General features: G+C 44.1%; 1 protein-coding gene across 3 annotated transcripts in view; it reads right to left on the bottom strand.

Annotated features, from left to right (window-relative positions):
- Positions 1-2,481: 2,481 nt before the first annotated feature.
- Gng2 (G protein subunit gamma 2) overlaps positions 2,482-19,836 on the bottom strand; it is a 100,402-nt gene continuing 83,047 nt past the window's right edge. For all 3 annotated transcript variants that reach the window (XM_036199132.1, XM_036199131.1, XM_036199134.1), the window contains 2 exons: positions 18,231-18,346; positions 2,482-2,950 (listed from right to left, as the gene is read on the bottom strand). In XM_036199132.1, the coding sequence (XP_036055025.1) occupies positions 2,822-2,950; positions 18,231-18,317 (216 nt within the window). In that variant the 5' untranslated portion in view covers positions 18,318-18,346 and the 3' untranslated portion in view covers positions 2,482-2,821. The remainder of the gene's footprint in view (positions 2,951-18,230; positions 18,347-19,836) is intronic.

Here is a 19,836-nt window from a genome sequence, read left to right as displayed (position 1 = left end):
TTTAACAGACATTGCATTATAAGTATGACATTTATTATTTCTAATTCCATGGCAGATTCTAATTATTATCCAGGCATATAGAAATGAAGGCCCTAAATAACTAAGCTGAAGTTTCCTATTAGTTACTCTAAGATAATTTTGCTGATGAAAATGACAGTTGACATTCCAAAAGAATTAAGCTCTTTGGAGACCCAAGTAAACAAAACCTTTCCCCTTTAATAAATACAAACATCAATAAATCAAAACTGATTCTGACTGTAGCTCCTTACCGAAGGATCTTGTGAGAGAGACAAGATATTTTCCTGAAACTTCCTTTCAGAAGGGGAATGCATTTTCTGCCTTCTCATTCTGTAAGTCTGCTCATGAGTGATTCATAAGTCCTTCATTTTGAATTGTTAGACCTGGACAAGGTGTGCTCAGAAGACCGTGATTCCGCTTTGATTGCTTCAGAGGTCTGCCTTTGCACAGAAGTCCAGATTCCTTCTAGTGATGCCACTCACCAGCAAAGAGTGCCCCTAGTTGGCGTGTGGACACATATTCACGTTTCAGCCCACTTTCAACGTGTGACACTTTTAGCTGATTCCACAGTACTCACAATTGCACAGCGGCAGAGTTCTGTCAAGACTCACAGCTTTTTATTTCAACCACTAAATCTTCCTGAGTGTCCCACCGACAATAACAAGCAAGCCCCCAAGATCTGACCAGAAGAGAGTTCCTGGTTACAAAATCGCATTTATGCATGGAGACATGTTCTGGTATCCTCATCTTCCTACCTCAGGCATAATTTTTGTTTTGTTTGTTTTGGGTTTTTGTTTTGTTTTGCCGGAGCTGAGGACTGAACCCAGGGCCTTAGCGTTCTACCACTGAGCTAAATCCCCAACCCCTCAGGCATAAATTTTAATTGGACATATTTACTCCTGTACCTGAAAACCCATAAAAGAGTTAAGAAAAATATTTACCAAATCTATTTCAAAATGGGTCCTTGCTATAAATAGGCAATCTTTTTTATCTTCTCTTCCCTCCAGGTACCCACCCCACCACCCCACACACTCTTTTTAAAAATGAGGAAGAGGATGGTAGGAGGAGAAAGTAAAGTTAACTTGGCTGTTGTGGTCTTTTAGGATTTGATAACAAGATGTACAGGAGGCCCTCTTTGACTGGGAAGAACGCAGAAGGTATGTGGAGTCTCCCAGGGCCTTTCAACTGCAGTGAAACAAAACAAAACAAAAAACAGCAAAAACTACCACGGCGGGGGGATCCCCCCAAAAAACAAAACAACAACAAAAACCACACACCCCCCCAAACCAAACCAAACCAAAACCCGCTCTCAGTGTTTTATTGTGGGAAGAGAGCACTAGGCAAAGGAAGCTGTAAATAAGGCAGAGAGGCTCTGACAAACAGGGCACAAAGCAATGATTGCTTCGAACATTTGGGGGAGTGAAAAAAGGGGACCATGTCAGTGGGAAGAAGAGCCAGCTGCGGGGGTTGCTCAGAATATGCCTGGGGGACTTGTCTCTCAGACAGCTGGTGTTCTGGGTGGGGGTGGTCACCTTCTTTGAAGCTGGGGGTTTATTTCTTCTGATGCTTGAGCTAAAGAGGGCCATAGGTTTCTAGTGTTGAACACGGACAATATTCTTTTGCCTATGATTTCCATGGTTCCTGGAAAGTGGGAACGTGTTGATATTCTGACAGTGCCTTCCTAAGTCATGGTGGATCCCTGCCCGGTCTCCAGTATGGGGTAACTGTGCTGCCCAAACGCTCTGGATTGGGGAAAATCTGTCTCTAGGCGCTTACACCACAGTTAACTAGGAGGTATTTCAGGATGACTAAGGCGCTGAAGTGATCTCAGTTTTCAAAATACAGAGGACTTTCCCCCACGTCTAGCATCTTTTTCTCTTTCACGTCTCTTCTTAGCTTTCCAGGTGAACACAAAACTTCTGAATGGATGCAACATGGGGACATTTTCATGCAGAATTACTCAAAAACTATCACAAAGACATGAGAGCACCAGTCACAACACATGATTTACTTTTACTTGCAGAGTCAAAACTATCATATACAAATATTAAGAAGAGTGGGTAAGAGAACACAGATTGCCGGCATTGTGTGAGTGTGTGTGAGTGTGTGTGAGTGTGTGTGAGTGTGTGTGAGTGTGTGTGAGTGTGTGTGTGTGTGTGTGTGTGTGTGTGTGTGTGTTCTTTCTTTCTTTTTATTCTTGTGAAGACATACCACAGGGAACATCTTTCTAAGTGTCTCAGTTATTCCCTCATCCTTAGCGTTCAGGGTAACACACAAACCCAGCCTCATCTCCACAGTACACTAACAGGGAGAGGTACAGAAAGAAAGAGAAAGGGAAGGGAAAGAAAAAGGCACGAGGGACTAAACATGGATGTCATTCAACAGAACTGTGGCTACATGGGATGACAGCTTAACAGAGGGTATTTGAAAGACAATTCTCATTCCCAGAAGGTCAGCCATATCTCAGCTCAGGACACCGGCTTTAATGTTTATTTTGTTTTTAAATATGAAGCAGAAATGTAAGGTTTTAGAGGGATAGCAGAAAGAAGTGACACCGATTTTGTTTTTTTATACATTCTCCTCCTGCAGGCAGGTCTGCCGGGTCAGATCTCTAAAGTTGGGACGTGGAATCAGCTTCCATTTTCATAAGGGGACAGTTCGTTAAACATGCACAGCCCGGAGTGTCCAGGATGGTTCTCCTTCCTCTTTTTAAATGCTGTGGACGAGAAAGGCGCCCACTTTGTTAGGAACTCTACACCAATGTCCCAGGAGCCCCGGTGCTCTTCAGCCTCCTCTCAGAGACTTAAAGGATTGCGCAAAAGAACTTCTTCTCCCGAAAGGGATTTTCTGAGGCCGGGACTGGGGTCAGCAGGGGGTCTTCCTTGGCATGTGCCTCACAGTAGGCCATCAAGTCCGCAGCAGCTTTGGACACCTGCAGGGGAAGGCAGAACCGTCTGAAAGGTTACACAAGCATGGACCCAAACATCCTCGGTGCGTCGTTCAAGCCTCAGTTTTAGGCGCCACCACACTGGGGCTCATGCAGCTAACCAAAGAACGAAAGGAGACTCTCCACCTGCAGAAGAAACTCAGCTCCCTGATCTGCAGACAAGGTGTCAACAAAGCTGAGTGGACGGACTGTTGCCAGCAGGTGGGGATCTAGTGTTATAGGAGCCTCAAACAGAAGGGCCTCAGACTTAGGGCCTCAGACAACAGAAGCACTCAACATCAAGGTCATGCAAAGACCAACCCTGTTCTTCCATTTCTGTGCCCTGATACCTCAGTTGCTGCACCTGGTGGCAAGGACGATCCAAGTGAGCTAACCCAGGAAAAACTTCCAGGACCTCACATACAGGAAGGTTTTCACACAGGACAGCCACTGTTATTATATACCTGTAGATAACGTATATTTATAGATAACATATATAAGATATCTATATATCTACATATCGATAGCTATGACCTCGCTTTTGGAATTCTGCTAGGAATGCCAAAGCCAGGCTGGTATTCCTTTCCTACCCAGGGGGCATAGCTTCAAGTACACACACACACACACACACACACACACACACACACACACACACACACACACACACGCATGCACACACACACACACGCACGCACGCGCACACACACACACACACACACACGCACACACGCACACACACACACACGATGATATCATGTAGCACAGAATATATACATTATAGCATCACTATGTGTGGTCCCCGTAGAGGTGCTGCCCTGCTTTTGGAGCTGGTGGGCTGCACATCCCAGCTCACGCTGATATCATGTAGCACAGAATATATACATTATAGTATTAATATGTGTGGTCCCCAGTAGAGGTGCTGCCCTGCTTTTGGAGCTGGTGGGCTGTACATCCCAGCTCCTTGTGAGGTGTTGCCAGTACTTTCCTTTGTGGCTGTTCCACATTTTTGTTACTTGGGGAGCTAACTTTAATGTTGAGAGATCAGCTGACATCTGGGGATGATTTAGGTGATGCCCTAGAAGAATGCCATTTGGAATCAGAAACATAAAGTCGGTCATTGCTTTCCTATATGACACAATACACTGGTGCTGAAGGTCACTCCCAAAGACAGTTGCTCATGAAACCACTACCACTGTAGGGTATGAAAGTCTCCCACAGTGACTACTGCAAGTATAATCTTCCCTAAGACTTGGGCAGATTATACTATTGCTAAAACTACACCATGCTCCTCACTGCAGGTAGGGGCCCACAGATCCACACAGTGCTGTCTGACATGCCTATACCGCAAGCAATTTGTTCTGGCCCATGCAATGTGAGAAGAATTGATAGTAATCGTTTTGGGGTAGAAGAATCCATGCATTGGGCTGGAGAGATGGCTCAGAGGTTAAGAGCACTGACTGCACTTCCAGAGGTCCTGAGTTCAATTCCCAGTGACCATATGGTGGCTCACAAGTGTCTGTGATCTGGTGCCCTCTCCTGGCCTGCAGGTATACATGCTGTATACATAATGAATAAATAAATCTTGAAGAAGAAGAAGAAGAAGAAGAAGAAGAAGAAGAAGAAGAAGAAGAAGAAGAAGAAGAAGAAGAAGAAGAAGAAGAAGAAGAAGAAGAAGAAGAAGAAGAAGAAGAAGAAGAAGAAGAAGAAGAAGAAGAAGAAGAATCCATGCGTGTCTTGCCAGGCACTCTTTCCTCTACCACCCTATCCACATGACGTTATAATATCCACATGATGTTATAGTAAGACCTCCCTCCATCCAGTCACACGTTCCCATGCATGGATCAATGGCCACACCCTTGCTTTGGTCTTTGTCCAAGTGGATTAGACTCCCATCACTTATAGGTGCACCGATCTTATGATTAACAGGTTGGCTATGGAAATCAATGTCATATTCTCAAACAATAAATGCTTGTTGTTTTTTTTTTCCTTTCTCTATTCTCTTTGCCGCAGACCAGAAGGATGCAATATTCCAGACGGACACTGCTCCCTAGGCCAATGTTCCCGATGACAGTGACAACATGTGGGGAGGCAGCTGATCTGATTAGGAAAGATCTCATAGTCACTCTGTAATCACAAACCTACTTTGCTCTTGACATCAAGTTAAAATTTCTCTTGCTCTGTAGTAGGAGTAGGAAGTACACCTGTGATGGAAGTCCAGAGACTAGGGGAGGAGGACCCATGGTTACTGCCAGGAAGCCCAGCTTACCTTGGTTCGGATATAAACACTGATACATATGTACATTTCCCATGGCCGCCTTGACTAGCATTACAAACCAGATGGCTTCAAGCAGTAGTAGTACATTCTCTCACTGTGTTAGAAATTTGATGTTTGAAATTAAGGTGTCAGCAGGGGTGGTTCCCAACCCTCTGAGGGAGAATCTGCTCCATGCCACTCTTAGCGGGTTGTGGTGATTGTTAGGGTTCCCTGGTTTGTACACAGAGCACTCACTCCGGTGCTGACCCCTGTCTACATGGCATTCTCTCTGCTGTTCAAATCCCACCAGTATTGTGTTATTGTCTACCCTACTTAGTATGACCTCCCGTTAACCCAATCACACCTACAAACACCCCGTTACCAAATGAAGTCACATTCTAAGATTTTAGGTGGACACGAATTTAAGGGGGGAATTATGTGGTATAGTATATTTGTTCCAAAAACCTATCTCTTTAATAGACATTATGGTACTTGTGAAATATTTTCATTGTGGCCCCATTTTGTTCCATCATCTTTTTCTTCCTATCTTCATGACAGTGCTTAAGTAAAAATCAGTATCTGCCATCTACAGATGGAACCCGGAGGATCAGCAGATTTCCTGAGTGTGGTCATCCCCAGGCAGCAAATGACATGGTAGGAAGAAGAACTCACACTGTTGTCTTTCTATTAAGCTGTAGCCATCTGCGTGCAAACCACTCAAATCCCCGGCTAGTCCCAAAGGTGGAAACTGTTGTTCTTCACACACCTTCACTAACCTCGCTGATGGCAAAATGAAAGGGAATGGCCCGCTGTAGGCTTACTCCCTGAAACGAGGACAAGCACCAGACTTTGAGAAGGAATTGCAGCCATTTGGGGGGAGGGGGTTAATGACTTTTTTTTTTTTTCTTATTTGAGCAGTTGCCATTAAACAGGAGCTTATCTGCTAAGCAGCAGACACTGCAAAACAGCAATACTGAAATCACATTTGTTAGGAAGAGATCAGGTACCATCCATACGCACACACCCACGATGCTCACATACAAACATGTGGCACAGTTTCTGAAATACTTCAGAATCAGTGTATGTGTATCAGTGTCTGCTTGCATGTGTGCCTGTGTACCTTGTGTGTGCAGTGCTCCAGGAGGCCAGAAGAGGACATTGGATCCTCGGGGACCGGAGTTATAGGATGTTGTGAGCTGCCAAGTGGGTGCTGGGGACTAAACCAGGTTTTCTGGAAGAGCAGCCTGTGCTCTCAGCCACCAAGTCATCTCTCTAGTCCCCAAAGCGCTTTTTTAATGACCCAGAAGATACTAGAGTGGGAAAAATTAATAACACGGAGTTGCTCATAGTTTGTATTTTAACAAATGATTCTGAATGATTTCCTTTTCAAAATATATTTTGTTTCCTCAATTAGATTGCAGTCTCCTGTGGATGATAATCCATCACCACATCAGAATCTTGTTTATAACTAGAATAATTGTTAATGTTTGTGGCCTTTGCTATGTGTCAACACTGTGTAACCCACTTTCCACCAAGGGTCATATTTAAGCTGTAGAGCAGTAGCGTGTGTGTGTGTGTCTGTAGGTGATTGATATCCTCAGGCTTTGCTCTTCCTGTTGTTTGCTTTGGGGACAGGACCCTATCCTGCTGCCCTGCCCCTTGCTCCACAGCTCAGGCTGGTGTACAATTTGGAATCCTCCTGTCTCAATTTCTTAGACACTGGCATTAGAGATGTGTGCCGTCATATCCAGTACTGTCCCCGATGTGGGTGTGTGGATTCTAGGCTTCCCTGAGTAAGCGCTTGGCTTGGGTCTCAGCTCAGGAACAGCCAATGGCGAGTGTTCATGTTCCTGATCCAAACTCTACCTAGACTGTCACATGTGTCCCTTACCTTGGTGTAAACCATGCGAAGTTCTGCCTGGATCTCATCCTCTCTAACACCTTCGTAGTCAAAGGTGCAGGTGTTCCACGGAGATTTTTCTCAGGAATTTAGAATAGTCTCTACCTTTTCTGTCCCGTTGATTCGTTCTCCAAAAATGTCCTACGTTTAGACCCCTTGCTGTCTGTCATCTCCAGAGCTGGAAGCTCCATCTTCTCTGTGACAACTGAAATAACCACTTATACAAAAAGTCATTCATTGGGTTCCCCAATGGACCTGGGACAGAATTTAAAGAGTGGTCTGTGAACATTGATGATAAAAATTATTCCTTTATTTTTTTCTAACTTCAAATGGAAATTTGTCATCTCCTTTCATTATAAACACAGATACTAGCATGAGCTCTGCAGGTGAGTCAGTCAGTCAACAGAATCAGGTATTTTCCGTCATATTACAGTCATCTTCATAGCTCAGCATTGTATTCCTGTTTATCCCACTTTATGGCTACAGGCATGGCATTAGACTGTATAGTAATGGGACATATCTATAACCATATATATTATATATAGGTCTTGAACATATTTTTCGAAGTATGCTATTATCTAAATTACTTTACGGAAATATTCCGATACACTATATTTCAACATAATCAGTTTCCTTGGTAATTTAAAAGCATTGTTCTGAGAAGGGAACCATGAACTTCAGCAGACAGTAGTTAGGTTAAGGGCACCACACTGTTTAGGAAGCTGAATGACTTCTTTGCTTTTCAAAGTGTCACAAGTGGTGTCATCACACTATGGCTGCAGAGGCAGTTTAAGAATCCAGATTGCCTTGTGTAAGTCCCCATTTGAAATCGTGAGTTGTTTCCCACTATACTGTGTAGAAACAAAAGCATCACACACTGGCCCGTGGGATCTGAATACTTGGGACACACTCCTCTCCAGTTTCATGCCTCAGTACTTTTCTCCTTTAATTTTGAAAGCTCTGTAGTCCTTTCTGCCTTGTAGCTTTGTATATCTGATCCTGAAAAACAGTCTTCCTTCACATCCTCCGCCGTGTGCTCCATGTTTTTCAGCCAGGAATCAACAGAAATATGGCTCCCGAGAGAGTGCTCACTGAACACCTCATCCAACCTGACCCTCTTTAACCTTCTCTGTCCAAGTGGACCTCTTCTCTCTCACAGAAGCCACACCCCTCGCCGGCATGATTATCCTTCTGAGCTTGCTCATTGGTTGCTTAGTATTTTCTAACTTTTCAAGCCCTCTTTGGTAGGAGGGCAGGAACCTTATCTGTCTATTCATCACTGTGTCCTCAGTGCTCACACATGAGAGAGGCTCAGATAACTACCGAAGGTGTTCTCCAATGTAAAAATAACAGATTAAAGGGGCTGGAGAGTGGTCTGTGTGGGTAAAAGCATGGCCGCTCTTCCAGCAGACCTGGGTTCAACTCTCAGCATCCACATGGCTGCTTACAGAGAGTCTGGTGCCCTCTTCTGGCCTCCTGGAGAGCCAGGCACACACACAGTGCACAGACACACATGCAGGCAAAACAGCTGCACATATAAAATAAAATGATAAAAAATGTAATAACAATTGTAAACCATTGATCTAAAGGGGACACCCTGAGCTCATAGCAACATAATTAAATACGTTTTAAAAATAATAGAATGCTTTAGAGGAGTAAAAGTATTCCATATCTAGAGCTACTCAGGGTTCCCAAATATTGATGAAGTACAAAGGGAAAAAAGAATTACTTTTCACAGATAAACCTGGAAGGTGCCTCAGTCAATCATCACAGTTAACGTCACTAGTACGTGACAACTCAAGACCAAGTCCCACTTGCGCAGAAGGGGACACAACAAAGTAAACCTCCATATGGCCAAAGTTTTCTAACTAGAATTTATTAAGAGAGAAATATCAGATTGGGGGATGGCAAAAGGGTTTGGTGGGTAAATGTCCTTGCTGCCACGCCTCGCAACCTGAGTCAGGTCCCCAGGGCCCACGTGGCGAAAGGAAAGAAAAGTCAGACAAGCCCAAACTGAGTGACCTTGCAGAAAACAAATGGCCCACAATGTTAAAACGTGTCAAGGTCATGAGAGGAGATGTGTCATACAGGGCAGCTAAGTGCAAGGCAGGATTTTCAGTCAAGTCCTTTCTCTAAAGAAGGTATTATCTGGCCGGGCGGTGGTGGCGCAAGCCTTTAATCCCAGCACTCGGGAGGCAGAGCCAGGCGGATCTCTGTGAGTTCGAGGCCAGCCTGGGCTACCAAGTGAGTTCCAGGAAGACGGTGCAAAGCTACACAGAGAAACCCTGTCTCGAAAAACAAAAAAACAAAACAAAACAAAAAAAGGTATTATTAAGGGCAATTTTCAATATTTAGATGGGGGTCTCAGGATTAGAGTTGAACTGTGTATCAATATTGACTCTGACGATCACATTACGATCACAGAGAAGAGCATCCTTAGTTGTGCAAAATAGACATTAAAGCGTTTGAAGGCGGTGGGCCCGCACCTTAGCTTATTCCAAACGGTAGGAAAATACAAGCTCTCGGAACTGTACCTGTGACTTGTCCATAACTGAGATGTCTGTAGCCCAAGAGTTTACTTCTGACAATAGCATTTATTTTCCCAGACTGACAGTTCTGAAATTCAGCTATGCGGTAACCTCGCCAAGCTCAAACCAGGGAGCAAGGAGAGGGGGACTCTGGACAGCCCCAGTAAAGGCCATCAGACTAGGACCATAAGCTCTGAAATCACAAGAACCTATTCCAGGCACACAGATGCCTTGATGTCTCGGAGAAGCTGCGGAAGAGGCAGCTTTCTACAGAGATAAAAACCAGACCTCCCGCCAAACTTAAATGGAATGAAAAGATACAGTTCCATTTTCATTGCATCCTGAAATTGAACTCCATCTTCAAATTGATGTCACAGAATGCATGCAAGCCATCAGGCAAAGAAACAAGCCCCTGATAGACTGCCATTGCCTCTGCCCATGGGAAGCTGCCTGTGCATTGAAGGGTGTCAATCAGGAAGTTGCTTTCTCAGTTGGTTCACCCTCACTAATGCTGTTATCCAGGGCTGTCTCTGGTGTAGCTGGCATTACATGCTTACTCCACCAGCTTGGCTAAACAGCTTTTTTTTTTTTTTTTTTTTTTTTTAGGAAGGGAGACTCCATTTTCCCTGAAAACTAGGCTACTTCAAGAACTTAATTTCCCAGGGATTTGAAACGTCTAAGGTTTTATAGTACAAATGAGGATCTCAAATGCTTGTACCATTGTGTTTTGAAAGTTTTTAAATAAAAAAATGAAGCTATATTATATTGTATTGTATTGTATTACGTTATGCTATGTTATGTTATATTATATTATATATATGATGAGACTTCTTGTGGCTAACTCATAAGTCAAAACACAAAATTCATTTATACTTCATATGTCTCATGCATATGGCCTGGAAGTAATGCACATATTATGAGTGAGCTTATGTTTTTACTGTGACCTGTCAAATGAGGTCATTTGAAGTTTTCCCCTGGTGACACTGTCACTGTCTTGATGCTTACAAAGTTTTGGATTTAGGAACGCTTTGGGTTTTTTTAATTCAGAGTACTTAGTATATAATGTTTCCCCGGTGGCTATGTACAATGCATAAGGCTAAGTATACACTTTGTGATGGAAAAACAGCTACTGAGTTGTTAAAAATTGTATCAGCCCTCAAGAAACTGAAGCTCCACACTCATATCAATACAGAGCAGAATTTAATTGAAAAGCATTTGCTTCATCTCCAGCTACTGCAATGAATTGAGACTGACCGTACTTGATTATCTGTAAGTTCTTTGTATGCTTTACTGATTTTATCACCCACGGAGATGTTCTCAATTGACCTATAAGGAGGATTATAGCCTACTCTTCCTAATAAAATTAAACCTATCACTTTGAGGAAGTGATATTAAAGCTTTCAACTCAAATGCTGGAAAAATATTTACAAAGGCCCAAACCAAGGCTATGTGTCCTTTTTCTAGCATCAAGCATGATGTTTAACTCTCTCTCTCTCTCTCTCTGTCTCTCTCTCTCTCTCTCTCTCTCGTTCGCTCACTCTCATTCCCCTTCTCCCAGAGTCTTGCTATGCAGCTCAGGCTGTTCTTGAACTTGCAGCAATCCCCCTGTGTCCGTCTCTCAGGTGGGATTACAGGTGCACACCACCAAACCTGGTCCTGGTGTAAACCACTTTGTCTCCCAGTACATCATTCTCTGAATTTCAGTTCCTATGCACTATGAGTCAATCATCAGAAAGATGATTTACTCAATAGAAATGCCCAGACTTGATGCACTAATTTATGTATTTTTTTTCAATTGTTAAAATGAGCCTGGCTTTTTAGTTGTGAATTGTTTATAAAGATGCACTGCACATAGAGTTGACTTACACTCAGACTGTAACACGCAACAGTTTGACTTTAAAACCACCTATCCTGCCCCTTTCATTCAGCCTCTGAATCTCTCTAATTGCTGCAGCTTTGTTTATCTAATTACATTCATGCTAGACTCTTCAAAGAATCACAGGGAACACAACACTGCCTTTGACTTTAAAAACCATGCAGTCTGTTTGGAAAAGTTTATCTAATAAAAGTAAATTAGCAAATTTGGTAGGAATAGAAAAAGATTCATGAACAGGTGAGGATCTGAGCTGATATTCAGTGAAAGAATATGATTTGCACAGGCAAAGAGGGGTTTTGGGTAGGGGGTCCCCAGGGAGGAACCCAGAATAACCAGGTATGCAGGAATTACCAACACATTGTTAGAGCAGTAAGGAGAATTGGTTGAAAGGGAATATTGGAAATATTTGGAATAAATGAGTAAGCTTGAAAAATTTATGTGAGATCAATTTATGAGACTAATCAGGTAAGAAACAACCATTTCCTTCATGCTTCTGGCCTTGGACTCTCCCCCCCCCTTACCTCTAGATTATTTTTCATAATGATTAAGAGCAGTCTCTGTTGCTTATCAGAGAATTCTCAAGAGAAGAATCTCAAAGGCTGAAAGACATTTAAGGAATTGCTCAATATCCTTAGTCACCAGGGAAATGCAAATCAAAACAACTCTGAGATATCATCTTACACCTGTCACAATGGCTATGATAAAAAACACAGAAGACAGCTTATGTTGGAGAGGATGTGGAGCAAGGGGAACACTCCTCCACTGTTGGTGGGAGTGCAAACTTGTACAGCCACTTTGGAAATCAATACGGCGCCTCCTTAGAAAATTGGGAATAAGTCTTCCTCAAGCCCAGCTATACCACTCTTGGGCATATACCCAAGGAATGCTCAATCATACCACAAGGACACATGCTCAACTATGTTCATATCAGCATTATTTGTAATAGCAAGAACCTGAAAACAACCTAGATGCCCCTCAACTGAAGAATGGATAAAGAAAATGTGGCACATATACACAATGGAGTACTACTCAGCAGAGAAAAACAATGACATCATGATATTTGCAGGCAAATGGATGGAACTAGAAAATATCATCCTGAGTGAGGTAACCCAGACTCAGAAGGACAAACATAGTATGTACTCACTCATAAGTGGATACTAGATATGAGGGAAGGGATGGCCAGACTGCAACCCACAACTCCAGAGAGGCTAGCTAACAGGAAAAGACCCTAGGAGGGACACATGGATGATCCTGTGAAGGAGAAGTGGATGAGATCTACATGAGTGGACTGGGTGGGAGGGATGGCAGAGGGCGAGAAGTGGGGGATGAGAACATAGGGAAATGGAAGGGTCAAGCTGGCACAGGGACAGAGTGGGAGGGCAGGGAGGAAGATACCATGATAGATGAGGACATCATGGGAATAGGAAGAGGCAGGGTACTGGGGAGGCTCTCAGGAATCCACAAGGTTAACCCCACCTGAAAGTGCTGGCAGTGGTCTATAGGGTGCCTGGACTGGTCTCCTCTGGTGGCCGGTCTAGTGAATACCCTAACGTCCATCATAGAGCCTTTGTCCAGCGAAAGATGGAGGCAGATGCAGAGATCTATAGCCAGGCACCAGGCTGAGCTCCGGGAATCCAATCAATGAGAGAGAGGAGGGATTCTGTAGGCCAGGAACGTCGAGATCATGATGGGAGGACATGCAGAGATGACCACCCGGCCACCCTATTGGCGGCCCGTGACCTGTAGACTAGTGGCTGTGGAGCCCCCATGGGACTGGACTAGCCCCTCTGGATATGGAAGATGGTTGTTTGGCTCGAACTGTCTGGAGGACACCCAGAAAGGGGGATCAGGATTGATCCCTGGTGCATGGGCAGGCTTGTGGGAGACCAGTGCTGGTGGTGTGCTGCCTTGCCGCCTTGCTCAGCCTTGGTGCAGTGGGGAGGGGCTTGGACCTGCCTGGTCTCAGTGTGCCTGGCTCTGCTGACTCCCCATGGGAGACCTTGATTTGGGGGTTGGGGTGGCTTGGGAGGGAGGGCTGGGTTGTGGGAGGAGGGAGGAGATGGGATCTGTAGGTGGTATGTAGAGTGAGTAGAAAATTTCTTAATAAAGTAAAGAAAGAGTAGTCTCTGTCAAATATATCACCCTAGCTTACACCAGTCCCAGTTCCTTTCTTACCCATATGGATGGGTTAATTTCTAGGAACCATTTTTTGGTACTGCAGTTTGATTTTGATAGCAGTAGACTAAAGCTAGAGGTATCTTGCTCTTGCCAAACAGAGATGTTAGATTATGGATGTGAAACTGAAAAGACATGGTCGAGTCTCCATTACCCTGAAGCGGTGGGTGGCCATCTTGTGTCTGTCATAAGCACCGGTCAGCTGAGAAACCCACTCTTCCCAGAAACACAGATGGTAGGAGAAGCAGTGGCTCATGATGGAGCACTCACAGTTCCCAGTGGCTTCTAGCTGTCCCTTCTCTGGCTGACACCGCTGCATTTCTATCCTGGATTCTAAGACACTTCATGCTGTCTATAATTAATCCTCTCTTTCTGCCTAAGCTAGATCGCTTCCGGTTTCTATTTGATACCTGGAGAGTCCTAATATGGTGATAATAAATAGTTCCTGAACCCCGCTGTCCTCTACTTCAGCACATGTTCCCTCCTCCTGCACTCCCTTATTCCCCTACTAGTGTTTGTCTATGTCCTGCGTTAGTGATCCAAGCATCACTGTTCACAGCCCCTCCATACTCCTCCACTCTGATTCCCTTGTTTTTACTTCCGATCCTTGAAGGAAATGCTAACAAAGAAATAGAGAAAGGCCAGAGGCATCATTGCTATATGCCTGGGACTTCTGAACAGAGAAGGGTTGTGTTAGTCCGAATCCTTTGGGACTTGTGATACAAAGGATAGAAAACAAAACAAAAAAAGTTTCAAAACAAAAACATGTTATTGAGGTCCAGTGGAGCAGGCTGGGTCACTCTGGAGGCCGCCCGGGGATAAGGTGCTTGTGAGACCTTTAGAAAGTCCAGCGGCAGCTGTACTCTAGTTCAGGTTCCTTCTCATGTCAACTCAGCTACAGCTGGTTCTTCCAGATGTGCATACAGCGATCACACACTGAGGTTACTGCTGTCACTGGAAAATCACAAGCCTGGCATCTTTCAAAAAGCCCCTCCCCCGATAGGCTCATGCATAGAAAGTAAATAGGGAAGCTAGAAATCTTGAAGCCCTTGAAGGACCCCTGAAAGCAGATAACCAGCTAGCTGACAACCTTGTCAATGTAGTCACAGTGTTACCCAACAGGGAAACTAAAAATAATCTGTCACCACAGCACGCCTGCCTGGCTGTGTGGTGCAGAACAAATGCCCTGGTACAGGCTGCTGCTGGGTTTCCATCAACAGGAGGTCTGATGACATCAAGAAGAAGTCAGAGATGCAACTGTGAAGATCGCCTGCAAAGTGGCCGCTCTGTGCATGGTTTGTTAGGCGCTCTCTCTCTCTCTCTCTCTCGCTCTCTCGCTCTCTGCTATTTATTTATGCCTCTTCAAAGGGCAATCAGGAGTTGGCTTTGACACCTTTGGTAATTACGCTTCCCTGATGTATTTGCTTATTCTGATAGTAGATCTTGTTCAGACCTTTTGTAACCCCTCACCATGTGGTACATTATCGAGGGTAAGACCCATATCTGTTCATTTCTACCTCTAGAACCTAATAAGTACTGACAACATAGAAAATCTCAATAAAATATTCATTAGACAAATAGACAAATATGGAGAGATGAAAACTCCAGCCTCACAGGGAGGGTCCTGGAGACCTTTACCGAGAACCTAATGATATGGTCTGACTCTTCAGGGAATCAGTGCCATTTCCCCATGAATAAAGCAAAAAGGGGAAGGGGAAGATATAGGACATTCAAAGCTTTGAGGTTCCTTTTGAGGGAATCAAAAATGGTTGACATGACCAGTGTGGGTAAGAGAAAGGGGAATAAAGCTGAAGAGATGCACAGGGGAGCTCTGTGGTTTCCATTAAAGAGTCTGAGATTCATTGTACAAAGGATGGGGTGGTACAGTCCAGTTTTCAGTGGGAGAGGAACATGATGACATTTTCCTCTGGAGTGTTTTCTTTGGTAGCTCTGTGACAGGTACCTGTCAGCCTGGTGGATGTGGGTTTGAGCAGACTGCAGGGACCAGGCAGGAACCATTGTAGTCAAGGGTTCCGGAAGGATGGCTTGGCTGAAGAGGTCATTTCAGCACCCTCTCTTGTTGTCATTTTTATCACCCATCTGGACATCACACTCCCCTTCAGGACCAGTGTCTGGGGATTCTGAGGAGTGGCAGAAAATGCCAACCACAGCAGAGATGGCAAAACCACTCTTTCTCAGGAGGGGCATGGGTGGAGCCCCTGTCCCCCATAAAGGGAAGGATACAGCAGTCTTTGGGCCACCTCTCTTCTCCTAATAGTTAAATGCCTGGCAGTCTCTTTGTACTTTTCCAGTAGGGGGATGAAGAAGAAGAGCAATGAAGGAGGAGAAGCCAGAAAGTGGCAGAGGAAGAAAGCACACAGGAAGGAGCCCCCATCTCATTCATGAGAGGGAAGGATGAGTGCCAGAGAAGACAAAGCAGGATCTGGCTATGGTATGGCCCACCCCCAGGAGTCTGAGCTTACAAAGGAGGCTTCTAGTGGATGGGAAAATGTCCAACTATGTCCGCCCAGCCCAGCTTCTTTATGGAGGTGGGTGAGCTCTCCCTTCACTATCCAGGACTGAGCAAATAGTGGTGAGACGCTTCTAACCACTTGCCTTGAGGGGGCAGTTCTTAACTGTGGCTATATATTGGAATTAGCTGAAGATTAAAAAAAATACTGATGCCTGAATCCTAAACCCAAGAGATCCTAATTTAATTGGTTTTTCTTTTAGTGTGGTTTGGGAATTGGTCTGTTTATAGAACCCTTTGGGTGACGTGAATACACAGATGGGCTGAGAACAATTGTTCTAAACCAGGAGCCAGGGAACTTGTTTCATAAAGGGACAGAAAGTCATTATTTGGAGTCTTATGGACTGTATGATCCCTGAATAACACTTCTGTTCGGTGGTTGGAGTGTGAAGCCACACACAAACTATAAATGGATGAGTATACATGTGTTCCAATAATACTTTATTCATAAAAACAGAGCATGGGCTGGAATTCAGTCCTGAGCCACAACACATTTTATTGCTTACTGCATACCCCAATGCATCTGCCGAACAATCCAGACTTTTTAAGGTAGAGGGGAAAAAAGTAGAAAAATACTGTAGTTTTAAAAAAAGACATTGCCTCAACTGAATGGGAGACCTTGCCTTGGAGGAGGTGGGGATGGGGGGTGGGTTGAGTGGGAAGGCTGGGGGTGGGATGAGAGAGGAAAGGGAAATCTATAGTTGGTATGTAAAATGAATAGAAAATCTCTTAATAATAAAAAAAAATGAAAAAAGACATTTGGAATAATGTTCTATTTTTCTTTGAGTACAATGAGATATGTTTCTGAGTTCTGTTTCCTAAAATGCTTTTGAGAAAGTAAAATTGATGACTGATAAAATTTTACCTTACTGGTAATCCATCCTATAATAGCTGTCTACTCATAATGACATAGTGGGGTTAACTTCACATTCAAAATATGCTAAATAAATGGTTTGAACAAAAACCTTGCATCTAAGTCAGCCTCAACAAGCTCAACAAGTCTGGGGCATGGAAGAAAAAGTAGATTACTAACCTTTGTTAAACTGCTATGCTGTTTTTTTTTTTTTTTTTTTTTTTTTTTTTTTTTTTTTTGAGACCAAGTGTGACTTTGTGTGCATGTGGAGAACAGGGGTGAATGCCAGACATCCTCCTCCATCACTGCCCACCTTAGCTTTTGAGACAGGGTCTCTCACGGAACCTAGAGTTCGCTGTTTCTATTAACTGTTGGGCTAGGAAGTCCCTGAGATCTTCCTGTTTCTGTGCATTAACACATCTGGCTTTTTTTTCTTTTTACATTTATTTACTTTGCCCCCGTTGTGTGCTGTGTGTGTGTGTGTGTGTGTGTGTGTGTGTGTGTATCACAGTGCACCTGTAGAGGGCAGAGGGAGTCAATTCTCTACTAAGTGGGTTCTGGAGATTGAACTCAGTTTATCGAGTTTGGTAGCTAGCAGCTTTACCACTGATCCATCTTGCAGGCCCCCAAACTTGACTTTTTGTGAGGTATGCTAGAAATCCAAACTCCAGCCCCCATGCTTGTACAGAAGCACTTCACCCCCTGAGCCATCTACTTAGGTCTCAATTGTGACTCTTGTGCTTTGAAGAAAGAAAATCCTGTAAAATAAAGATGAAAGATTTTTCAGTGGTGAATGAATGAACAGAGTAGACTTGTAAAATAGGCACTTAGTCTTAGCCAGTGAATGGGACAGAAAAAGTTAGAACCCAGAATGAGGAAGATGTTTTGACTGGGTCAGGTTGGATGTCTCAAGTGCTCACTCGTTTCCTTGGCTGGAGCTCAGCCCAGCCTGCTTTGCTTTTGCTGGGGTATTTGTTTCGGATTCAACACAGGGACCTGTTTCAGTGCATGCTGTCATTTTACGTTGGGGAAACCCTGGGGAGGCAGAGATATCCCAGGGAGATGAGTATGAACAACGGTGTGAGACCCAGCTCCTATCCTTCCTGATACTATCGACCTCTATGGAAAACCCGTCAAAGGCTGCAGAGCTGCAGATGACGTCACCCTCACCTTTATCCTGTCGATGTTGGCCTCCATCTTCAGCTGCTCTACCAGCTTCCTGGCTTGTGCTATGCTGGCGGTGTTGTTGCTGGCCATTGGAGAGCTGGACAGGGTTTTCAGACACTCTAGAAAACACAGAGGAATACTGCATCAGAGAGTTCACAAGCTGCGGGACATGCAGGCTTCACACCTGGCGGATCTCAGACCAGTGATAGTAACCCAGACCAGTTGCCCAGCCATCTACCCAGTCACCATTATGTATAACTAGGAGGATTTGATTTCCCATTTCTGCCCTGCCCCGAAGGGGAATGTTCACTTAGTTAGGCAGAGTAAAATGCACTGATATATACATATATACATATATATGATACTAAATTGACAACTTATAAAATGCTCTCGAAGTGGTAGGGCACTGGTGCACACCACCACTGTGTGGCTGCTGTGGCTGCTGTGGGTTGTGGGTGCTCTGTTGTCGGGGGTTGGGTGAAATGTCCTTAGAAGATGAGGCTGAGGGATGGGGGAAAATTCAACGCTCCTTAGGATCTCAACACTATTTCCAATATTCTGATGGACTCAAGCTCCACCCTGCTGCATAGCTGTGACCACCTCGGACTGCTTACCACAGGGCCACTACACTGGGGAGCCAGGGGTGGTGGCGGATGGGGGGGGGCTATTTTATGCCACTTAATTGCACGTTGCGAAGAGCCATCCTCCCAGCTCTGAACGGGGCTGAGTTCACAGTTGCTGCTCACAGTTGTTTTTCCCTTCAGGAACACAGCCACAGCGTCGAGGGAAGGCAGAACCACATCTAAATTGCTAAGGACGTTAATTGGTTTACTAGAGTTTTTCTAAACTAAGCACAAAAGACTTCCTCTTCTGTGCACTTGTGCTTCGAAAGGGACGTTCTCGGCCTGTGTAGCTCATGAGACATTGTCTCTGCAGGAACTCCTGGGCCCCGTCGTCATGTGGCATGCTTCCCACACCCTTCCAAACCTATCCTAATCTTAGTTCTCTTCTAGTCCTTTCTTGACCCATCATATCATCATACTTTATTATTACCGTCCTTTCAAAAAGCATTCTGTTTCGTGTTCACTGTCCTCCCCCAAATCTTGATCGGGCCTTGCTATCATTTAAAGCAGCCCCCGGAACAGAATAGCAATGGCCTAGGGTTTAAATTTAACTAGAATGCCAGACCCAGGAAATGAAACCTGACACATGGCACCAATCAGCACTGGTCCAATCTTGTTTTGGATCCATTATATTAAACATCATAACTCTGGCTCTCTTTGGGAATTTTTTTTTTTTTTTTTTAATGTAGTGATGGAGCAGGACCAGGTTCTTCATCTCAAAAAAGCACTAGGGCACATAGGAAACCCAAGGTATGAAGGATAACCCATAATATGTCATAGACAAGTTTACCTACCACTAAAATAAAATTGTTTTGTTGTTGTTGTTTTAATTAATTACCAAAAAAAAGCAGACTATAAGTGATCTCTTTAGTCTTAAGAAAAAGGTTTCTAAATTATTTGTTCAGTAATTTTTCATACATAATTCTTCAAGATAAAAGAAGACGTTATGTATAATTCTCTCGTGCCTTCCTTCCGAGAAGAAGTTA

Source organism: Onychomys torridus, chromosome 9 (assembly GCF_903995425.1).
Source record: "Onychomys torridus chromosome 9, mOncTor1.1, whole genome shotgun sequence".
Lineage (NCBI taxonomy): Eukaryota > Metazoa > Chordata > Mammalia > Rodentia > Cricetidae > Onychomys > Onychomys torridus.
This window is presented reverse-complemented; position numbering and strand designations above follow the sequence as displayed.